At 36.7% G+C, this 25,390-nt stretch overlaps 3 protein-coding genes across 3 annotated transcripts; 1 reads left to right on the forward strand and 2 right to left on the reverse strand.

Annotated features, from left to right (window-relative positions):
• Positions 1–1,908: 1,908 nt before the first annotated feature.
• Positions 1,909–3,906, reverse strand: LOC129440396 (complement C1q-like protein 4). Its single transcript, XM_055199734.2, has 3 exons — positions 3,802–3,906; positions 3,469–3,609; positions 1,909–2,975 (listed from the first exon to the last, which is right to left on the reverse strand). The coding sequence occupies exons 2-3, from the start codon at positions 3,569–3,571 to the stop codon at positions 2,548–2,550; spliced, it is 531 nt and encodes a 176-aa protein (XP_055055709.2). The 5' UTR covers positions 3,572–3,609; positions 3,802–3,906; the 3' UTR covers positions 1,909–2,547.
• A 2,803-nt stretch (positions 3,907–6,709) lies between these two features.
• tppp2 (tubulin polymerization-promoting protein family member 2) lies at positions 6,710–10,471 on the reverse strand. Its single transcript, XM_055199736.2, has 4 exons — positions 10,310–10,471; positions 9,317–9,531; positions 7,856–8,009; positions 6,710–7,774 (listed from the first exon to the last, which is right to left on the reverse strand). Exons 2-4 carry the CDS (start codon positions 9,511–9,513, stop codon positions 7,580–7,582), a joined length of 546 nt encoding a protein of 181 aa, XP_055055711.1. The 5' UTR covers positions 9,514–9,531; positions 10,310–10,471; the 3' UTR covers positions 6,710–7,579.
• A 4,679-nt stretch (positions 10,472–15,150) lies between these two features.
• ftr84 (finTRIM family, member 84) lies at positions 15,151–25,286 on the forward strand. The gene is made up of 8 exons (XM_055199731.2): positions 15,151–16,189; positions 16,890–16,985; positions 18,481–18,606; positions 18,854–18,961; positions 19,132–19,288; positions 22,037–22,090; positions 22,185–22,238; positions 22,335–25,286. Exons 1-8 carry the CDS (start codon positions 15,632–15,634, stop codon positions 22,865–22,867), a joined length of 1,686 nt encoding a protein of 561 aa, XP_055055706.2. The 5' UTR covers positions 15,151–15,631; the 3' UTR covers positions 22,868–25,286.
• Positions 25,287–25,390: the final 104 nt, after the last annotated feature.

Genomic DNA, 25,390 nt, shown 5'->3' on the forward strand with positions numbered 1-25,390 from the left:
TACAACATTTTGTTACCATAGAATCAAATTGTTGTGTTTACAACAGGTGATGTTTCACTTAACAATAAAGTTTTATTAGTTAACAGTTAACGCATTACCTAAAACGAATTAACAATGAACAATACTTTTGAGTATTTCAGCATTTACTAATGTACTTTTAAAGGGCCCATATTTCATGGCTAAAAAGCACATTACTTTGTGTATGTGGTGTAATACAATGTGTGTGCGTGGTTTATGGTTCAAAAACCGCATTATTTTCCACATATCGTAAATTTTTGTAGCGCCTCTAAGTCCCGCCCTGTAACAGGACCATTTGTACAAAGCTCATTGTTCTGATAAAAAGGCGGTAAAAACCATGTCTGTATTTGTGATCGTAGAAATGACAAACAAGCACTACTCTGCACTGCACTCGCATTGGAATCGTCAGTAGGAAATTCATTAAAGAAACAGTATGTAAGATACTTTTTGTAATGTTTATATCAATTAATCATAAAATGGCCCTGATATGTCACTAGACATTAAAAAATCATTTTCATTTCAAATACTTATATCACTGACAACAGTGGTCTGGCCAGGATATTGTCATTTAAAAAGTGGAGTTGCAGCCCTCAACTGATGTTTATGTTGTCATGTTGTGTATTGGCCACCAGTTTTGTGATTGCAATATCAGTTTTGGCCACAATCCTACATACTGTTCCTTTAAATATGAAAACTTCAGCTACTTACAGGATCAGGCCTGGATTAACACAGTGTAGTGTCCCAGAGTGACCACATTCGAAGTGCCCCCCCTCAAAAAAAAAGAAAATTTAAATCTAGACATTCACGGCTCCAGACTAACTTTTTGTTATTAGGAGCAATGTAGCCCCTGACTGAAAATTTTAGGTGCGCCAGCAGAAAATTTAGGGCACACCTTAAATCAGCCTGCAATGCAGTTATTCACATTTTCCCAAAATAATTGCATTACTGAAAATACGTAATAGACTTAACTCTATGCAGTTGCTGCACATGTCATTATGCACAATTGATGAAACTTTCAGAATAGGAACCAAATTATGAACCAAATAATTATACATGCCCCTTAACTAATTCTAGGCATAAGATACACACATTGTATGGAATTGCTCCTGTTTTTTAGACAAAGCCAGGGCATTGTACTCTCCCCTTGTTTAGAAAGTAGTCCTCCGTAAAATGTGCAGCACACAATCGATTGTTTGGGCTGTACTGCTCTTGTTTCGTAATGTTTACTCTATTGGATGGCCAAACAAAGTAGTTTGCCTTTCGCAATGAAACACAGCATACTCGACATGGTGCAAACAACAATTCTACAGCGTATTGAAAGTTACACCCTCTTATCTTTTCATATACATTAGGGCAGTGTTATGCAAATGTTCAAACCAGTATAACATCTAACTGCACAGGCGTGTTTGAACTGCAGTTTTAGGTAGGCGTGGATGAGGTTTCACTTTTAAAAAGATCTCTTGTTATATGCACAGACATCATTTAACACTCTAAAAACAAAGGAAAACATGAAATCGGGTCATATGACTTCTTTAAATGAAAAGTTGTATCTGTTAATATTAGTGCACAATGAATTACCATGAAAAGTTTGATAAACATAGCATCTACTAATGGTAACAAATGACTGAAATGTTTTATTGATCAATAGGCCTTTATACACGTGTCATTAACATGTTATTACAGTTATACTATAATAGACAGTTACCCACAACACATTTTTCACAACTATAGCCTATATATCTTTTGGTAACTGATGAGATCTCATTTCTTGAGATATATATATATATATATATATATATATATATATATATATATATATATATATATATATATATATATATATATATATATATATATATATATATATATATATATATGAAGAGTTTCGTTGCAAAACAAGATAAATCCATTGATTAACATTTTTGTCAAAACATGTTTATTATTATGTTATCATGTTATTATTTTGTTTTATGGTGCTACTTATCTGTAATTTTAAAATTATGAAGGTTTAAATCAAAACAAACCAACTGCAGTTGAACTGATATTAATTGGAATGCACAACCAAAAAACAAGATTTCTGAACAATTAAAAAAATGGATTTATCTCGTTTTGCAACGAAACTCTTCATATATGCAATAAACCCAGTTGTGGTTGGTGAATTGCACATCAAGTTATGTGTAAGAGAGAGGTGTGATCATTATCATAGTGGGTAGGGTTTGCATGCAAATTAGATGACTACTTTCGTTTACATCACAATGCATACCTGAATACGGGTTCAGGACTAGATCTGAAATTTCCATACGCATTTACACTTGTGTAGTCATTGCATATGTGGAAAACATTCAGATGTAGATCGCATTGTGTAAACATTTGAAAAGCCTATTTAGGTTTTTCTTTAAATCTAAAATTGTCTAAAAGGAGGGGGTGAGATTTAGGGGTAAGGTACAGTAATAAACATTATCTCAGTAGGAAAACCTGAGAGGTCTCACTAATGTAGCATCTGTAAATATCTGTGTGTGTGTGTGTGCTCTACTCTGTAGCATACAGCAGAAATCCACTAAATGTATTATAATGATTTTGATCCCCACACAGCCAGCAGCCAGGCTGGAGACTGACGGTAATGCGGTCTCCTACGCGGAGGTCAGCGAGTATAACAACAGTGGCCTGGTCTTCTTGGTCTTGATCGTTTTTCTCTTTGAGTGCTGCTAGCGCCACACCGTTCTGCTTGATACTGACACAGATGGCCAGAGGTGCGCCCGGTGACCCCGCGTCACTGAATGCGGTTAATGCCAGATTGTACACACCTGATCTCGGCACAGTAAACACACCAGTGGTGGAATTATAGGCTTCTCCAATGTTGATAAAGATGCTCTGATAGGTCACATTTATGGCTGTCCTCACCGGACCAACACAGCGTCTCTTGTCAGCTAGACCCACAGAAAATGCCACTCGATTCTCTAAAGACAAAGATGAAGACATTGTGTAAAGACACTGGGCAAAATGTGGTTGTGTGATTAGGCAGATAGAGTTACTTTTTTATCCAACTTTATTAACCAAATATGATTAATTAAACACACTTATATACTCTTTGAAAAACGGGACAACACTGGGGTGGTGACCTTTCAAAAGTACAGTGCAGATACCTGAAAGGTACATGTACCTAAATGGTAGATATTAGGGCCTACTGTAATGGTACTGTCCCATTAATAGCCTTTGTACCTTTTCTCTGACATCTTATTATGATTGTATACCGTAGTTCAGTTTGTAACTTTATTAAGTTTAATAAGGTCTATAAAACATGAAGTTTTTCATATTTTATTTCATGGGACAGAGCTAAAACAAATTGAACTTAAACAAACATAACTTGGCTATTAATAGACCCATGAAGTCAGTACACTTTGAGGAGATGTCTAAAGAGGTTTTTTTTTTTTTTTTGTTTAGTATCAGTACCTTTGATGTTTTTGAGAGTGGTCTGTGCTTTCACCAGCGAATCCTCCAGTGAATTCAAACTGGTGTTTAAAAATCTTTCTAATTCCCATTTTTTTCTCAGCATCACACAACAGCTACATGAGTCCTGGTCAGTCAGACATGCTAGTGAGAGAGCAATGGAGGCATGATGAGTCCCACAACAAGCAAATAAATATAACACGTACAGTATCGATTTACATACTCTCTGTCAGTCCGTCTATGTATTGTAAGATTCAGTTTAAGTTTGGCAAGGTCATTTTATTGTAAATACATGTTAGAATTACAGGAGAGACAAAGACAAATAGATATTCTTACGATTGATGACATCTGGAGCTGGAGTTACTCCTGGTGAGTCCCATGAGAACGAACGTCCCTGCTGCGAGAGCACCAGTGGCCACACGCAGAACAGCACAATAACACCTAGATAAACACCTCTCTTTAAATTTACATTTATGCATTCGGCAGACGCTTTTATCCAAAGTATTACTTACAGTGCATTACAAGGTATACCTTTTTTGTAACACTTTAATTGTAGGGGGGTGTAAATAAGACACCTTCATGATCATTACATGACACGTGTTATGAACATGAAGGAGATTTTATGCACATTAATGACAACTGTCAATAAGTGTCATTTGTTTAATTATGTCATTTTTAATGCAAAGATGACATTGTTTGAATTGTCTTTGTTATGACAAACCAATACATCATATCGTGTCATAAATCTGTCATAAACATGACATAGCATAATAATTATCAAACTTAAGAAACTGCCTAGCTTTATGGGTTAACATTACATTAATCTGTCGTTTAAATGTCTTTAAGTGTTAATACTCTGTCAAATCATTTTAAATACCTTAACAAAATGCAGACATGTCAAAATATTACTTAACTTTATGTATGTGCACAATGCATAAAAAACTAACAACTATCAGAACTTGTTCTTCCTCACTCAGATGTTTCTGAAATTTTCTGACATAGAAGAAAAAACCAACAAACATTTAATCAATTTAATTTAATGTAATTAACTTTGCAACGATATGGACCCAACACTGCATGGCTTAACCCATTACTGTACTGTTTTCATTTAATTTTAGGTGAATCGGTCTCTTAATGCAAAAAAAATATTTTATCAATTTTAATTATTGAATGATTGATTTTCTTTTTTAAACACATGGAAAAAACTTAAAAAAACATTATGAACTGAAAAATATTCACAATGTTGTTATAAAACTATTTGACAGACTATTAACACTTAATGACATTTTAATGACAAATTATATTTGTATTACTGTAGTTGAGGTCAAGAAAAATATTCATGACGCTGTTATAAAACTATATGACAGAGTTTTAACACTTAATGAAATTTTTTCGACCAATTCAATTTGTATCACTGGTAAAAAGTGGTCAGTTACGTTGTTTTGGTAATGCCAAGTTGACATGACAAGTTATGATGTATTAGTTAATGTCAAGGTGTCATAACAAAGACATTTAAAACATCGTCATCTTTGCTTTAAAATGACTTAATTGAGTGAATGACACTTAATGACAATTGTCATAAATGTGCATAAAATCTCCTTCATGTTCATAGCACATGTCAGTCATGATTATGTATCATGTCAGTCTTATGAACACCCCTTCAAGTAAAGTGTTACCATTTTTTAATCAGCATGTGTGTACTGAACTTTCATTTTTGGGGTAAAAATCCCTTTAAATATTAAGAGCTTTTAGTGTTAAAAATAAAATGCATGGTTTAAAATACATTAGTTTAAAAAAGCACATGTGATTCGCATAAGCGAAATGATGATAATTAAATTAATTAATTAAATCTGACATTTGTTTTGTTGAAGCTGCCATTTCTGATGTGTCAACAAAAAAATCATTTAAAAGTTTTGACCATTAAATGTAAATTTAGCAGAATTAAGTTTTTTTTATAACATTTATTTTTTACTTTGTTATAATTTTATTGGAAACAGAACTTAGCATTACATTAGTAAATGTACCTAACATGAACTTACAATGAACAATTCATTATTTATTAATCCTTGTTAATATTTACTAATGCAATACAATTGTTTATGTTAGTTCATGGTGCATTGACTAATATTAACAGTTACAAATGTTGAATTTAATATTTGAAAATATATTGGTAAATGGTGAAAATAACATGAACTTATATTAGTAAATGCTGAAGAAGTATTGTTCATTGATATTTCATGTTGGCTAATGATTTAACTGATGTTAACAAATACAACCTTATTGCAAATGTACATATTACCTTTAGCCCCAAACCTAAAAACTACACTGTAAAAATTACAGTATTTTTTGGTATTACTGGCAACTAGCTGCCAGTAACTTACTGTAGATTTTACATTTATGTTATTTACTGGCAACAGTTCAAAGTTAAATGAACATGAAACATTTTCAGTCTTTATCTTCTACAGTAAGTTAATGGCAACCAGCTGCATAATAACAGTGTATTTAAAACAAGCTAACAAAATAATAATAATTATTATTATTAAAAAAATAATAAATATATATAAACATATAAAACATTTATTTTAGGTAATTTTCTCACCTTTCATGTTTCACTGCCTCTGCTCAGCTTTGTTGGGGTCTCAGTGGGAACAAATCCAAATCTGTGTTCTGCTTTATAACCTGACAGCACTCCACCTTCCTCTGTGTTTATGTGCAAAGGGACATTCAGGTGTTTGTAAAGAAAAGTTTGTACAAAAGCCCTCAGTGAAAATATCTACAAAAGGAGGATGTTTACCTCAGGTGCACTGTAATACAAAACTCCACAGAACTTTACACTAAAACTGTACAACAATATAACACCACAATGACATTAACAGCAAGAAATGAAATATGATGAATTTGACCTCAAGAGCTCAAACTGCTATCTTTTCCAAGCAATCAAACAGTTTTTCCCATTAAAGGATCTTTTTTCTTAACTCTTTGATTAAAGCCCCAAACAATGCAGATGAACTCACCACACCTCTGTCCACAATAAAACACATCACAGTACAGAAGTGATGCAGAGCATCATGTAACAAAAGTTGTAATATAAGTATTCCCACATGCCATTCTTAATACCCATTTTATTTGAGTCGACTCTAGCGCAGTGTTTACAGTTTGATTAAGATCTTGGCACAACAAAGACCAAACATTAACACATAAAGTGCTAAATATATTAACTTCTGCAGAGAGATAGAAAGAGAAATAGCGTTTCCACATTCAAGTTTTATTTTTGGAAGCTGAAAGCATTATGTAAAATGGTCAAAAGAGTTGAGCAAATATGCTTGCAATCAAATAAAAAAATGTAATAACACAATGACCCAATCTCTGTCAACATGACCATTTTCTGTTAGGTAGTGCTGTTGCATATCTTCTACAAGGAAAGCGGTTTTGTCTGTTTAGTGTACTTACTGGATGAAAGTGTGAAAGAGTGCGTTTCTTTTTACAGTTTTGGGAAAGCTACATAATTTAACGTATTGTTGTTGGACTATACAGTCATGCTACCATTTGATAAAATAGTAAGGTACACTAACTACTAAAAAAGATACATAACTACATTAAAGCTAGGTACAATGACTAATTTACTTCCTGGATAATTTTACTTGCATTTAATCAAATTGAATTTATCTTTTGAATTACATTTTTTTGTAAACATGAGTAACATGAGTGTTAAACATGAGGGATTTCTGAAAATAAGATGAAGAACTGAAATCACTTTAGTGTAACATTGGGACATAAATAAATTAACACAGTAATGTCAGCAATATATTACACTTAAAATGACTAAACTGCTACTTATTGCATAAATTACCTCATTACTGTAAAAGCTCTACTGCTAAACAGCAGGTATCAACAGTCATTAACTTGACGTTAAGACAAAAACCTCGCCTGAGGGTATTTTTGTGAGAGTACATTCGCAAAGCGTAATCTTCTGCAAACCTAAGTCTGTGAGCCATGCAGGGATTTGTTTTGCATGCATGCCAAAATCCAGATGCTAACAAAATAATAGGAAGACTTTATACAATGTCATAATGCACATACATAAAGCATTTGTCTCTTTTTAGCTATTTCTCTCTCATTCGTCCTCTTTAACTTTGCTGTCATAGGTGCCTTGGCCTTTGAATGCCGAGACGTATCCGCTGGTATCCGGGATGTCCTCCCTCCCCTCGCGGCCTTTTCCTTTTCCTGATGCGTCAAAGCGCTCCTTATGAGAACCAGTGTACTTACTGCTATCGGTTAACCGGTCAACAGCAGCCGCTTTTGCCGCTTTCTATGTAAAGAAAAAGATTGGGTCAGAACATAGAGAAACTCAGTAGTTCATCATACTGTGTTTTGATTTGGTGTAACTCACAGTGACACCTATGTTGGCAGGTTCTTTTCCGGCAATGAGACCATAGAGACTCTGTACTGCCTCCTCCTGGCTTTTCCCTTTAAAACGTTTCGGAGCCAGTTCAGACATGGCTTGAGTAAACTGCTCAAATGTAATGACACGTGCTGACTTAGCCCTAAAGCACACAAACATTAATGTCAGGATGGCAAATCGTTTAAGAGAAACATGAAACGTGGAACCTAAATACTGTTAAAGACCAGATGAAATGGCTTGACAAGCAAAGTGTTTTCCTATGTTAACATATTTCCCATTAAAATTGGGAGTTGGCATGCACTCTAAAAAATTCTGGGTTGTTTTTAACCCATGTTGGTTAACTGTTGGACAGAACACACCGTTGGGTTTAAAATTACCCAATGCTGGGTTGTACCCAATCATGGGCTGTATAATGCAGCAGCTGGACTGAAACAATCCAGGGTCATTTTTAACCCAGTTATGTGTTCTGTCTAGTATTTTTCCAGCATGGGTTAACAACCCTGAATTTTTTAGTGTGGGGCATATTAAATATTTTTTAATAATAGGTAATAATCATGAACCTTGTTTTATTGGTCACTAGATAATATTAGGGAAAAAGACAATGCACAACTTAAAGTGCATTGGGTAAAAAATGGATGAACCCAGCCGTGTGGTTAAATTAATTCAAACAATGGGATTAAAACAACCCAGCATTTCGGGTTGAAACAACTCAGCATACACTGTAAAAAAATCCTTGATGCACTTTGATGTAACCCTAATCCTGATGCAAGTTTTTAAGTTTAATCAACTTGAATGCATTTATACAATATGTTACATTGTTCATTGATACCCACATAAAAAGTTTTTGTGTTTATTAAGTTCAAAACTAATCAATAAACAGTTTTACACCACGGTTGTCACCAACAGGCCTGTTTACACCAACAGGCCTTATGTTTGAGCCTGTATTAGAAAAAATACAGATTTTGATGAATAATCAATTGTTTGGAGATTGTTAATGGATGTTTCTGAGTGGTAAGTTTGTTTTTATTCATATGGACCTGCTTAACGTAACTGTAACATCAATAGTAGAACTTCAGCCTAACCTAAACCCTAGCATATAGCATTAACTAGCATATAGCGCTAACTCAGCAATAAAAACATTTAATTAATTTAATGTGTAATTTAATGTTGGGGACGTACATCACTGTGGTACATCACAGTCAGTGTTATACTGAGATTGGCCTGTTTTTTAGTGGTCTTTTGCTTGCACAAGGTTTAAATAAGGAGGAGGAAACAATAGTGTTTGAGACTCACAATATGTCATTACCATGTACAGAGCTATCATTATTTATCTATGCCTAGATAAATACAGTTTTCCATTCTATGGCACCTTTAAGGTTCAGATGACATTTAAGGAACAAACATGTATTAAAAAATAAACAAAGATTTCTTGATTGAACACAATCATACTTGACTTTGCTGAAGACGATATCCACATCCGTGCTGGTGACGTTTTTTCCGTCGATGACCTTGCAGTCCTTACACAGCTTAACAAAGTTTTTCCCGTTCATCTCCTTCCCCGTCGCCTTGGTGTCTCCATGAACTGCAAATTTACGGAATGAAGTCTCAATTTCTCCCAGCGAAACCTCACCTGCACCTTCAGCCATACTGGCAGATTACACTGTCTAAGAGGGAAAAATAAAGAATTACAAAGAAACTGAGAGGCAGAAAGTGATTTTGCATGTGTAGTTTCATTTAGTTGGATTGTAATAATGTCTACAGTGCTGAGGATTTCTCAGAATCGTGGCAACGGTGTGTGTACATCACACCATGATATCTGATGATTCTATACTGTTCCTTGCTCACAAATATGTTCATTTACTCCATTAGGAAAACTGACAGCTTCATGTCAGCTACACATCACACCACAACACACATCAAACTGACAACAAGTACCCTAAATACACACTCACAGACACACAAATGTATAATACTCACACTAAAAGCAGTAATTCAATAATAGCCCACTTAACTGAATTAGCTTCCTCTCCTTCACTGTATGTCTCTTACTGTTACGCTGCCATATCGGGGTATTTGTAATCCCTAAAAGCGTCATCCATAACTGAATGGAGCACTGCGCTTACTTTTATAATCAGAATAATCAAATAGAACTACATTAAGTCATAAATGCATGAAAACATTTTTTAACAGGGAAATAAAAAAACACAGACAAAAAATGTTTGCACATTATTTGACATAAATCTAATATTTGCTGAATATGTATTCAAAGGGTGCATTTATGCTAAATATTATCTTTAAACTGTACTAATAAACAAGACTACATCTAACCATATTCCATGCATATATTCCCTGTCTGGCTTTGTAGTTAAAACATCAATACTTTTGGATGGACGTCTGGTAGATAAATCAGAGAGAGAGAGAGATAGTAAGAGAGAGGCCTACCTGCGAGCGGTGGATGATCTTGGGTACTGATGCTAAGCTGCTCCTGAAAGGATGCTGAAGGGTGTGTGTTTCGTGCTCCTCACTGCTCCTCCTAACCGTGTGTATGTTGGGGGGGCCTTGTGTTTGTGTGTCTACCCTGTTCTTGCTTCTTCCTGTGTGTATACGATGACGTGAGACAGAGGGGAGGAGAGAGCACAGCCCAGTACTAATAATGACATCACTCTCATCTCTCTCTCTCACTCTATCTCTCTCTCTCACTCTCTCTCTCTCTACCACATGTCCTCTTGTCGTCTCTTCTTCAATCTTTTTATTCTCTGCTTATTCTTCCACATCGCTGCCTAGATATGCCTCATCGCATCTTTGTTTTGTTTTTTCTCTACTGCCACACCCATCAAATGGTACAGCAGTTTTAGCATTCAAAAGTGAATTTAAATAAATCCAAGACTTTTACTTTAACAAACACACACAAAACAAAACAAAACAAAACATGCACACAGATATAAACATCCATGTGCAAAGTTTATGCAAAATAGACGCTATCAAGTAAGTATCTCTTAATAGCAACTCTTTGTATTATGGCAACACACATGTACTTAATAGACCCTAACAATGTCTAGCATGCAAGTTTGATGTTTAAATGATGCTTAACATGCCAACACATACCAGTAGAGACCCACAGAGACTATTACAGTTTCCATTAAAACCAATTCAAAAGAATATATTGGATGGTTTCTGTTGTTTTTTAACAAGCGCTTCATGTAAAAGCATGCTAACTTTTGGTAGCATCATGTTAAATCATGTTAGCATAATGTTAAAACATGCTAGTATCTTTTTTAATCATGCTACCATCATGTTAAAAAAACAGCACAGTTGTAGGCTATTTTGGCACAGGTTTTGCCATGGCAAGCACAGCTTAGGCTATATTTTTATCAAAAAGTTAAAATTAAAAAGGTAATCTAAAAAAATGATTTATGGGTAACATTTTATTATAATGTTCATTAGTTAACATTAGTTAATATATTAACTAACATGAACAAACCATGAGCAATACATTTGTTACAGTATTTATTCATCTTTGTTAATGTTAGTTCATAGAAATAAAGCTGTTCATTGTTTGTTCATGTTAGTTCACGGTGCATTAACTAACGTTAACCAAATTATAATAAAGTATTAGTAATTGTTGAAATTAACATTAATAAAGATTAATAAATGCTGCATAAGTGCAGTTCATCATTAGTTCATGTTAACTAATGTAGTTAACTAATGTTAACTAATGAACATTATAATAAAGTGTTACCATTTTATGTACATTTGAAACTTGAAAGCTACTTTAAAGAGCCCATGATATGAAAATGTTAGCACTGCCACTTTGTAGGTGTGAGCAAAAATGTGTCGTTTTGGTTGTGTCCTTTAAAATGCAAACGAGCAGATGAAGTGCAAACACTGATTACAATGATGGTGGTTTGATGCAATTCAAACTCAATTGTGCTGTCAATAATTTTTTTTCTCTCTCTCCCTTTCTCTCTGCACTAAATGGCAGTGCTGTGGTTGGATACTGCATATTAAGGGGGCGGTATCTTTATAATAAGAGCTCCTTATGACATCATAAGGAGGGCTAAATTTCAATGACCTAATTTTTGCTCACACCTATAAAGTGGCGATGCTAACATGTTCATGCCATGGGCCCTTTAAATGTGTTACTGCCATGTTTCACTATATTTGTACTGTAAGGAAATTAATGTTAATTTTTAAATGTGAGCCTTACAAATACAGTTAGATTTGTACAAACACAGGCTGGCATTGCTATTGTTACAAGTACTTTTCATTGACATCTTTGTTTTATAATATAATGTTGCCACTTGCTAATGGGTCGAATGAGACACATTATGTTTTTAGCATTAGAAAATGGGATTCAGTGACCTCTTCCAACACTCACACATACAGCAGCTCACTTACTGGCAACAAAACCACAAAGATAAAGACCCACTCACAAAAACCCACTATTTCCTGAGAATACTGGAACAATTAGCCTCAGACACAGAAGCAATAAAACTCCCCCTACAGCATGCTGGAAATAGCAACACATCCATTAGTTACCAAATGGATCTAAATTATTCCAAACAAGCCTGACAGATTGACGAAAGAATATAAAAGTAAGTAGTGGAACAGTATAAGAAACAACTGTAAAATAATTATACAGTTGTGTTCAAAATTATTCAACCCCCCAATGCTGTTAAGGGTTTTAGGGAATTTAGTGTACATTTGTAATTGTATTCAGAATGAAATCCTACAATGACTTCTTAAAGAACCATATGCAACTAAAATGACATCAATTGGTTTTGTAATATAGTAGTAAATGTTTCTTTTGTGAATTCTTCATTGACACAATTATTCAACCCCTTAAAGAACTACCACTCTGAAGAACAGAGGTTCATTGAAGTGTTTTCAATCAGGTATTGAAAACACCTATGGATGTCAGGGAACAGCAATAAAGCCTAATAAGCACCAATTAGGCAGCTTTAAAATGACTGTGATACTCAACTCCTTCTAAACATTTACTGGTGTGGTTACAAACATGGTGAAGTCAAAAGAATGGTCCAGGAAGACAAGAGAAGAGGTGATTAATCTTCACAGGAAGGGCAATGGCTATAAGAAGATTGCAAAGATGTTAAACATACCAAGAGACACCATAGGAAGCATCATTCGCAAATTCAAGGCAAAGGGCACTGTTGAAACGCTTCCTGGTCGTGGCAGAAAAAAGATGCTAACTGCGACTGCTGTGCGCTATCTGAAGCGTAGAGTGGAAAAAAGTCCCCGTGTGACTGCTGAGGAACTGAGAAAAGATTTGTCAGATGTGGGTACTGAAGTTTCTGCTCAGACAATACGGCGCACCCTGCGTACTGAAGGCCTCCATGCCAGAACTCCCAGGCGCACCCCCTTGCTGTCTCCAAAGAATAAGAAGAGTCGACTGCAGTATGCCAAAAGTCATGTGGACAAACCACAGAAGTTTTGGGATAGTGTTCTGTGGAAAATTAGAACTGTTTGGGCCCATGGATCAACGCTATGTTTGGAGGAGGAAAAACAAGGCCTATGAAGAAAAGAACACCTTGCCTACTGTGAAGCATGGTGGGGGTCAATCATGCTTTGGGGCTGTTTTGCTTCTGCAGGTACAGGGAAACTTCAGCGTGTGCAAGGTACCATGAATTCTCTTCAGTACCAGGAGATATTGGATGACAATGTGTTGCAGTCCGTCACAAACCTGAGGCTTGGGAGACGTTGGACCTTTCAACAGGACAAGGATCCCAAGCATACCTCCAAATCCACTAGAGCATGGTTGCAGAAAAAAGGCTGGAACATTTTGAAGTGGCCATCGCAGTCACCAGACTTAAATCCGATTGAGAACCTCTGGTGGGACTTAAAGAAAGCAGTTGCAGTGCGCAAGCCTAAGAATGTGACTGACCTGGAGGCTTTTGCCCATGATGAATGGGTGAAGATACCCGTAGATCGCTGCAAGACACTTGTGTCAAGCTATGCTTCACGTTTAAAAGCTGTTTTAACTGTAAAAGGATGTTGTACTAAGTACTTAGATTGAATGTCACTTGGGGGTTGAATAAAACTGATAATGATGTGAGCACAGAAAAGACATTTGTGGTTATTTCATTATAAATGTTATGTTATATTTGTCTGACCTACACATGCCTCTTTGATGTAATTGTAAGCAGGATGACTGAATGATCAAAATCAATGTCAAACCGGCCAAAACAATCAATTTCAGTTGGGGTTGAATAATTTTGAACACAACTGTAAATGTATCCAGAAATGTTACTGATTTGGATTTTTTCTCTAAAATTGGGGTTCGGTAGCAAATCCAAATGGGAGCTCAGCTTCTTTTGCCTTGCAGTACTTACCTGTACTTGTTGCTATTTAATTAAATCTAAGTAAAGTAAGATAAACACCAGTGGCGGCTCATGACTGCTCTTCCGAGGGGCGCAAATTCAAAATATGTGTTGGGAGTGTCATGTGTGTTGCTCAAAATGAAAATCTGTGTTTGTTGCATCATGTGAAACATGTGCAGCACGTGTTTTGTCAAAATAAGTGCCTGCTGCACACTGGGGTCAGAACCGTTTATGATAAAAGAGACGCTCACGTTCACAAAATACACGCAAGACACTCCCTAACAGTAAACTCTGATTACACATGAGATTATGCGAGCATCTGGCAAACGCGAGCGTCTCTTTTATCATAAACCCTTTAGACGCGCCTGCAGCAGGCACTTATTTTGACAAGACACGTGATGCTCACAGGATCTCTCGAGGCGCAGAACACATATTTTGAAATTACGAACCACACACATGACGGGCTACATATGTTGTAACGAACTTCGCATCGTGCAAAATAAGTCACCGGCCACCACTGTTAAACATATTGCAGAAAACAAAATAAAACAATGAATGCAAAGTAAAAAAAACTGGATGCAAAAATGTTTAAAGGTAGGTAGGCAAACAAAGTTTTTGTAATGTAAGCCCTTATTTACAGGACGCTGGTGGGTTTGTTACGAATTTTCCTTTTTGACACAAAACAGACTGACCTTGAGATTTTTTTCCAGAACATGTGTGTGTGTGTGTGTGTTTGTTCTTAATGTTTACCTGCATAATTCTTGTTACGTGTTTACAGTAAACATTAAGCTATCATTGTGTCAGTCTAGTTTGTTCACACACAGCACTGACTAAACAAATTTATTCTAACCATTTTCCATATTTACAGATAAAACATGGCTTCACATTTCCCTTAGCAGGTGTGTGTGTGTTTTTTTTTTGGGGGGGGGGGTATATGTGGTTTAAGGGCACATGAATAGTGTATAATGACATGTTTATACTGTGTTTTAATACTATGCTATAATCACAGAGGGTTTACGGGGACACAGGAAGACTGCCAACAGATTTTTATGACATTGGGGTTATAGAGATTGACTAGGTTATTATTGAGCATATTTAGTAAATGTGTGGTTAAACCTTATGCTTATTAATATGCTATAGCTTTTTCACATGCCTATAAACATTGATCTAACACATCAACCAAACTCATTTACTGTGACCTTTACAAACAGTGTTGTTCCTGGGGCTCAACAATTACCAATTCCTAAGGTTCAATCGGAACAACCATGGTGATACTGAATGCACTGTAAGTCGTTTTGGATGCATAGTGCACCCGTTTGCCCCTATCCCCACCATCTGGCTTAAATCTAGCCTATAAATACAGGTGTTTGTGTTTCTGCTTCAGGTGCTCCCTCTAAACACTTGCCTTTCTCACATCTTTTGGGAAATGGCAGACTTCCGTGACTACACCTGTCCCCTCTGTGCAGAAGTCCAGCGAGACCCTGTCACCATTCCGTGTGGAGACACATTCTGTCTAGACTGCATTAAGATCTACTGGGACCATTCAGACCACGTCGGCGTGTACAGCTGTCCGCAGTGCCAGGCGACCTTCACTCCTCGTCCCATTCTGAGGCGTAATGTACCAAATGTGGGCAACCGTGAGCATCGGCAACCCTTACCCGAGCTCACCCCGTTTCCGTACAAACGGGACGCGCTGTGTGATTTCTGTACGGGTCGCCGCAACAGAGCAGTTAAGTCGTGTCTGATGTGTCTGGCGTACTATTGCGAGACGCACATCAAGCCTCACTACGAATCGGCCACTTTTAAACGACACAAACTTGTGGATGAGACAGGACACCTGGATCGGAAGATCTGCCCACAGCACGAGAAAGGCTTGGAGCTGTTTTGTCGCTCAGACCAGATGTGCATCTGTGTTCTGTGTACAGTACGAGAACATCGCAGCCACAACATTGTAAGCGCAGATGATGAACGTCCAGAGAAACAGGTGAGTCGGCTAAGTGATGCCATAGACGAATATAAACAGTTTACGGTATTCAGAAAAACCCTTTCAGTCAATAATATCCGAAACATGTCCTTTCAACCCTTTCATAAGATACTTCTATAGAACTTGAGAATAAAAAATATGATGGAATTTAATGGGTACCGTGAACTGTGTGCTTACCATCATTTATCAAGATATTTTCTTCATTATTTATTACAATACTTCCAAAATATTTTTTCCTACTATGGAAGCCAATGGTTACTATCTGCTGTGTGTTTACCATAATTTCTAAAAATATCTTCTTTTGTGTTAATCAGAAAAAAGAAATTCATACAGGTTTAGAACAACATGAGGATGAGTAAATGATGACAGAATGAACTATCACTTTAAGAAAACATATTGTTTTATAGTAGGCTAACCAATAGTATGTTTCTTGTTTTCTATACATTGAGGGGACAAAATGTGCCAAAAAGTATACTAAAGATTAGGTCTGCCTTTACGTGAGCGGGGTTAAACCCATTGGTTTTGGTTAGAAAATGTCCATATTTGCCCTACAAATAGGTTGAAACAACCCATCATAGGTACATTTAAACCCAAAGGTTGGTTTAACTATATTTTGGGTTGTTTGTTGTTGGTAAATGTTTTATTGAGGTTTTGTAATGAAGACAGGAAAATTACTCTGTATGTTTGTTTGTGGTTATAGAAAGTCTTGGTGGTGACTCAGACAGAGGTTCAGCACGTTATTCAGGATCGCATGAAAGAACTGCAGGAACTCAAACACAATGTAGATGTTCTCAAGGTCAGTCAACTTATAGTAGACTTCAGGAGAAGCACCATCTCAGGGGCGTCATGCACCATTTATTTTTATGGGGGCACAGTGTGCACAGTTCACAGAAATTTGTGCATACACAAACATCAAACAAAATATAATAGAGCTTTCAGTCTTTTCCATGGCACTTACATTTTTAACAATTTGAGCGCCCCTGCGTTCATGCAAAAACCTCCAAAAGAAAAGCGTTGACTAACAATCAAATACTATTCAGTCGGAATAATTACATATTGGCATCATATTTACATCTGAAACGGCATGTTTTGTTTATTTAGGTTTTTTTAATGACTTGTTTAATTGTGTCATTAATGCATTTTGCACAACAACTGCATTAAATGCATAAAGTATATAAACAACGAAAATTACATAAGCTATAGCCACGTGTTTGAGTTTAATGTTCAATAATGATAAAAAAGTTTAGATAAAATTATTAGAGGAACGGATTTTTGCATTCAATTTTACCTCATATGTGAGCATGTGTGATTCTGCCCCCCCGTGAACTCTGGCGAAGTTTGGCGTTGTACCAAGATGAATCTAGAAATCTCTACTAATATAACGTTGAGACGGACACATTTTAAACTATACATTTTCTACACAGAGGAGGTTAACTGCACATTACCATACTAAGGTTTGGAAATATCGTGAGGGTTTCTTACACGTTTTAATTCCTCAGATTGGAAAATGCAGCAGAAGCAGCGGCAAAGAGCTTGTGAGCGCGCTCAGACGCTGATGACGTCTGCGACTGCAGAATAAAAGTAATGTAGCACAATTAAAAAAAAACACTAAATTGCAAAAATCTCTGAAAAGTGACAAAGATGCAGCACAGAATTAATAATATTTTGCATAGTAAACAGATAAAAAGACAAGTAACAGATTAATGGACGCTTCTTATGTTGAGGTTGCATGCAAAATCCATTTGGCTCAAAAAACCGAGGAGGCAAGTTCCCCCTCTGTTTGAATGGGCATGACGCCTCTGGTCACTGGAAGTTTTTGAATAAAATAAAACTTTTATTTAAAAACTTCCTTAAATGTCTGTTGCTGGAATAGGCTTACGGCTATGTAACTGCCACTGTTTCTTTGCTGACACCTGCTGGTGACACCAATTCACAGTAACCAAATAGCTAACTAAAGACACAAGTATGATACAATCTTTGTTTGTTAGTACAGTTTTACTTCAGGGAAATATGTCAAAATTATGTACACTCACATAAAATTAAAAGAGTGTTATTGTACATGAAACAGGTCAGCCCCATTATAGGGGTTTTAATTACATGAATTCAATAAATAATGACTTATAATTTTTGTATGTGCAATAAACATTTTATAGTGTCTTTTTTTGGCTCAATGTTGCACAAAAATACACAAAAGTAAATCAAAACAATAGTAACAAGCAAACCAAAGAGGTATATGTAAATAAAACAGGACCTTAAGGATTCACTGATCTCTCTTTTCTACATCTCTGAAGGGAAATGCACAGCGAGCCCAGACTGACAGTGATAAAATCTTTACTGAGATGTTACAGGCAGTCGAGCGATGGCATGCTGAGATAATCCAGCTCATTCAGGCTAACCTGCAAGCATCTATGGCTCAGGTGTGTGTACTGTTCAGATGTGAATTTAGTTGTGCATAAGACCAGTTTACAAAGGAACTGTGGTCAATGTCTTTTTTTCAGTAAAAATTTGATGTTAAAATAAAAAGCTTCCCCCACTTCCGTTTTGTTTGAATGAATAGCATTTGAATGAATGGCAATGTGCACATTTGTTAAATTTGATTTTGAGCTATAGGGTTGCTTTTCCTCTTTACATACCGACTATAGTATAGCTTTAATGTATTGACAGGCTCAGGGCTACATAGAGAGACTTGAACAAGAAATCATGGAACTTCAGAAGAGGGATGCTGAACTTCGTCAGATACTCGAAACAGAGGACAACATCCACTTTTTGCAGGTATACAGACATGCTCAACATAACACTTAATAAGTTTAATGAATAAATATTAAAAGATTTGTGACTTGTTGTGCCACTAGCATCAACAGGACTACAAAAAAATTGACAACGTGGAAAATTATTTATTAGTAAAGATTTATTTGTGTTGTTGTTAATGTTAATTTGTGTAGAATTTTCCCACACTATCCGTTGCACCGGAGCCCATGGTGCCAAAAGTGCTCATAAACCCAGAGTTTTCCTTTAGTGAGATCACCAAGACCGTCTCTGACATGAAAGAACACCTGGACGACATCTGCAAAAAAGAGCTGGGAAACATTTCCAAACAAGGTAGCAATTACTTTTTATTATTAAACCTAGTTTTTTACGAAAGATTAAGATTTAATTAGTTCCCTCTTTTCAGTTTGTATTCATTACATGTAAAGCAGGGGTTTCTGGGTTCCAGGGGGGACCCCCAGGGGCCCTCTAGGTTATGTATTTATCTTTCATTTTTGCTACATAATTAACATGATTTGTATGTTTTTTTTACTGTGTTTTTCTTATTAGAGTCCCCTTTATCTTACTGGGGTACATAGTGCAGAATTCCCTGTAAAGCTGATATGAAACAAGATTTATTGTCAAAGTTGCTACAGAGCAATGTTTTTTTCAAATACTGATCTCACGGAAACTTGTGTTATAGTCACAAAAAAATGTATCAATCTATTCGTGTCCATGGCACAAAATTCAGTTTTTTTTCGTGCCTTGAGCACAAATGTCTTCTTCGTGTCATTTCTGTGAATAGTTTTTTGTGTGCGTGGCATGACTTTCTTTTTCTTGTCATTTTGTGTATTGTTTTTTTCATTGTTTTTTTTCTTATTTTCTTACCATTGTCGCTTGGGGTTGGGGTTAGAATCACTTTCTGTTACATTTTTAGACATGTAACCCAAACCCCAACTCTAACCCCAACTTCAGGCGAGAATAGCTTTAAAAGCGGAAGAAAAACATGTAACCAATACATAAAATCCTAACACATTCTAACCCAAACCCCAAATCTAACTCCAACCCCAAGCGACAATGATTTAAAAATAGAAAAAAATGAGAAAACAATACATAAAATGACACAAAAAAGAAAGTTGTGCCATGGACAAGAAAAACTATTTATAGAAATTTGTGCTGAGTGACACGAAAAATACATTTGTGCTCAAGGCACGAAAAAAGCGGAATTTCGTGCCATGGATATAAATAAATTAATAACATTTTTTGTGACTAATACAACTTGTCGTGAGAAATATAAATTTGTTATACATAATATATGTAAATTGTCATATATATTTTAGGAAGGGGGTCCCTAAGAAAGGATTAATCATAATTGGGGGTCCTTGGCATCATAAAGTTTGAAAACCCCTGCATGCCCGTATAGAAAATGACCCTGCCTGAGAAATCCAGGCTAATGGTCTGCAATGCTTTGTCATATTTACACAATTTTAGTGGATTTCATCACAATAATGACCTGAGGCAACATCAATTGTTTTGGCAAAGCGCCACCTATTTTTGCTTCTTACTTCTAACCGGTTTGCCCCAAAATCATATACTGTATGTGGACTTGATCGATTCGAAGTGGCATGCCATATTATTTTCATACACTATTTTAGGAACTAAAGGAGCTTGATCATAGTGGTGAGAAAAATATTAACATGTCTTTTATTATGGCTATGGTGGATGTTTTTTATAGGAGTCATTTCCTTAGATTGCTGAATCCTTGCAGAGTCCACAATACCAAACATCCCATGTTTCAACTTAAGAGCCATTCACACCCCACTTTGGTCCCAGAAAATTTCCATAAAATTGGCAGAGAGGCTTCTGTGTGAGCACAAACACGTCCTGTAGATGTTCTGGGATTGCTCCCGTAAAGAGAACCTAGTATCATTGGCGTAACATTCACGGAAAGTATTCTGTGTGAACAAATGGCAAAACAATGCTGTAAGGGGCTTGCCTTAGTGAGGACACGTGTGTCATCGCAACAAGACGTTATGGTTCAGCTCTTTGACACAGGGGATTTAAACACAGATCAACATTCACAACAAAAAAAAAAATGACAAGAGAGAAATCACAGATAATGACTTCAGTTGCTGTGAAAAAAAAAACAAGTGCAGGACTTTAAATATGTGTGTGACAAAATGTCTGTGTATTTTCTGTAATCTTTGCATGAAAAGGGCTTTACTGTTTTAGATTTTATGTACATATATGTTTTTAATTTCAAAACAAAATTAGTTATTTTCACCAGATTTGTCAAGATGATACAGTATGGATACAAGGACATTATCTTGTATTGTCTGACTCATACTAATTTGGTGACAGCACCATCTATTTGGCAAAAGTTATAAACCATTAAACGGTGTTTTAAGTGCTTTTACTTGTGCATTTTACCATGAAGGCTAGATGTGTTACGGCGGAGTCTCTAACGTCATCACCTGGCGGCCATCTTACCACAAGGCGCTCGCTCACTCGTAGCATTGTGTTTTAATGATGCATGTACTTTTAAATTACCATATCTTGCTCAGTTTTTACCGATTTTCAAATGGTTTGGTTTCTTACAAACGTTATTAACATGGCCAAGTTATGGTAATTTAGAAGTGCATGCATCATTGAGGCACAGTGTTGCGTGAGCGAGCGCCATGTTGTGTGATGGCTGCAAATGGGGACGTTCCACTCAATTGGCCTGCAGTGCAGGCGAGATATCTAGCCTTTATACATATCTATGCATTTTACACTCATCAGTCCACATTTATTTTATCCCTTTGTGCCCAGGTCTTGACACCGATTGCTGCTTACAGCTATATTTTCACTTTAATTTCAATATTTTCAATCTTTGGCCTTTCTTAGTCAATAAAGATATCAATGTTATATTTTCACAGAATATTCTTTACATTATGTAAGATGATTTTATGTTAAAAGCTGTAAATTACAAAAAATGACTTTAGCTGGGTTTTCACAGACTGGGTAATGTAACTGCAACATATGAGGCATGCTGTGTCATATAGATAAAGCTATATTTATATCCACTATTAATTAGTATTTTTGCATGATATTCCAAACAAGTGAGTGATACATCCATCTACGTCTTGATTCCAAGGTCTGGAGGACGTTTAAATGGTAAGAGAATCCGTAAGTTTTTACAATTATCCTAATGTAAAAAAGTATGATTTAAAAAAACTAATTTATATACATTCATACGCATCATTTTTAGCTACACTAAGAGTTGACATCCAAGAGCCTAAAACCAGACTGGATTTCCTCAGATGTGAGTCTGAGCTGACTTCAATAATATCTCATTTTCTTTTTATTGATGTAATCCATCCCTTCACTAAAAGAGCATCTCAAAATGTTTGTTTCACAGATTCTTGTAAATTGACATTTGATGTCAACACGGCCTTTAAAGAGCTAGCGCTTTCAGACGGGAACCGCCGGGTGATCCGTAAGCGAACAACCCAATACTACCCAGATCACCCTGAGCGCTTTGATGGGTTTTGCCAGATTTTGTGCAGGGAGCCACTAAGTGGCCGGCGGCATTACTGGGAGGTAGAGTGGAATGGTGAGTTTTCTATTGGAGTCGCCTACAAGAGCATCAGCCGCAAAGGTAAAAACTCAAACAGTCTTCTGGGGTACAACGATAAATCATGGAGTCTCCTGTGTTCGGACTCTGGATACTCTGCCTGGCACAATAAAATGGACAAGGATTTGCCAGGTGCGGTAACTGCCTCACGGATTGGCGTTTATCTGGATTACTCTGGAGGTTCTGTGTCTTTTTATGCTGTGTCTGAGACAATAGAGCTCATCCACAGATTCAAGGCCACGTTCTCTGAGCCGCTGTATGCTGGGTTTGGTGTGGGATCATCTGTAACTTTGTGCGTAATGGAGAAAAAACAATGAACTTGTCATCCTGAACTCATCTAGTTAAGTTTGACACAAGCTTAAAAAAGTAATTCGTGTTTTTGGCTTTAGGGCTTGTTTCCCTGACTGGGCTTATCCTAGTCCCAGACTAAAATGCATGTTTGAGCAGCCTTAATTTAAAAACATCTTGCACTGACATACACTATATTGCCAAAAGTTTTAAGACATCTGCCTTTATGCACATGAACCTGAATAATATCCCATTCTTAATCCATAGGGTATAATATGGAGTTGGCCCACCCTTTAAAGCTATAACAGCTTCAATTCTTCTTGGAAGACTTTCTACAAGGTTTAGGAGTGCGTTTATGGGAATTTTTGAAAGCACATTTGTAAGGTCAGACACTGGTGTTGAAAAGGCCTCGCTTATAGTCTCTGCGCTAATTCATGCCTAAGATGTTCTATTGAGTTGAGGTCAGTCAAGTTCCTCCACACCAAACTTGCTGATCCATGTCTTGACGGACCTAGGGTGGTCATTCGTGCCAGTTCCACCGGACACGTCCCGGGCGGGATTTCGAGTGGGTTCTCCGGAGGTCGCGTTGGTCGACCGCATACGTCATCAAGGTTTAATATTTCAGGTTCAATTTCAGAAAAGCAACCGTTACATTTTAAGGTAAGAATGAAACTACAATGATTGTATGTCTTAAAATAAAAAATCTTAATTTTCTAATGTATTTTAACTGACATGTGAGAACCTCGATGACTTATGTGGTCGAGCAGTGCGACTTCCGGGGAGCGCACCTTGGGGTCCTGTTCGGGACGTGTCCGGCGGAGCTGGCATGAATGGCCACCATAACTGGTGCATGGTCATGTTGGAACAGGAAGGGGCCATCCCCAAACTGTTCCCACAAAGTTGAGAGAATGAAATTGTCCAAAATGTCTTGGTATGATGAAGCACTAAGAATTCCTTTCACTTGAAGCGATTGGAACATCTAAATACAATAATTTGGGGGTGTCCCAAAACTTTTGGAAATATAGTGCATTTTAAAGGTGGTGTGTTTAAATTTTAGTGGCATCTAGTGGTGAGATTGCAAATTGCAACCAACAGCTTAAAGTGCTCCTTATAGTCGTGCGTAGGTCCTACGGCGTAGGTTCCGCGTCGGTTTTCATTTATACTTTTGCGTCGTCCTCCGCGTCGACGTGCAAACACACGCGCAAACCGCTGGTAGGCAGTACCCACGCGTGAAACCACAGTAGCAGCGCTACCGTCAGAGAAGAAGCTTGGCAAGTTAACCCACAAATGAAGAAGAAATAGCAACTTGTTGTGTATGATTTGAGAAGACCAGCAATGATGGAAGTAAATAAACAGCGACTTTTGATGCAGTTTGAGTTAAATCACTCCTCAACTTGGCTCATCTTTGTTTTCACCGTCACAAACGGAAATACCTATGACGCAGTTTTTTTACCTGATGGGAGGGGTTCTGGTGGACCAATTACGGCGCTTGCGATCCGCGTAGATCTGACGCGCTGTTAACATTTTTGTGAGGTGCACGTCAGGCTACACAGAGCTACGCACAGGCTACGGATAGAACTTACGCACGACTATAAATCGCCCTTAACTCCTACATTTTAAAACGCATATGGTAGCCGATACAGGACAAACATGTCACGTCTGAGACAATGTAGGGACAAAATGCGCTCTGTAAAACAGTTTGTCCGTTTATGAAACCCGGGGTGTACGGAGATAAAAACAGCTCATTCTAAGGTAATAAAAACAATAAAGTTCATTATGTAAGGTCTTTATACACCACTGATAAAATAGTTATGTATATTATATTGCATTTCTGCCAAAAGATCCTACTAAAAGTTACACAATGCACCTTTAACATATATTATTCTCATTGTGTCTCAAGATGTTTGTAAGGTAGTAAGGTGCGTTTGGAAAAACTACTTAAATGGCCAAGTCCTGAATTAATTTAAACCAGGGGTCTCCAACCTTTTTGTAAGCAAGGGCTACCACAATGGATAAAACTGTCTGGAGGCCTACTTTTTGATACAGTATACATATAGTATAACATTTATAAAACAAGCCAAGCTAATATAAAAAAATGTAATAAATAAATATTACATTTGATTCTATTAATAGAATGTGCTTTGGCGGGCACCTCACAGACTCTGTGCGGGCAACCTGCTGCCCGTGGGCAGACTGGGCACCAACCCTGTCTGGAAAATTGCACCAAAATATGACATTTAATCAGTTAAATCAATGCTATAAATGATGTAGGAGGAAAGAGAGGGCAATAATCAGTACTGTTGGATAGATATATAGATTTTGTTTGCTCTGCATGATTATTTTATCAAACTTATACAACAGGTTGCTCACTGTGTTTATCCAACAACACAAAAAATGTTTTTATCAATTACTACAAGTGCATTAGATTATAGAAGAAACATGACTTGTTTAAACAACTAAAAGCAGACAAATCAGTCAGAGTGCTTGCTTGTAAATAAACAGAAAATAAGCAACAGAAATGTGTGTATTCATTCTTGCGTGTGAGCAAGTGC

Source organism: Misgurnus anguillicaudatus, chromosome 22 (genome assembly GCF_027580225.2).
Source record: "Misgurnus anguillicaudatus chromosome 22, ASM2758022v2, whole genome shotgun sequence".
Classification (NCBI taxonomy): Eukaryota; Metazoa; Chordata; class Actinopteri; order Cypriniformes; family Cobitidae; genus Misgurnus; species Misgurnus anguillicaudatus.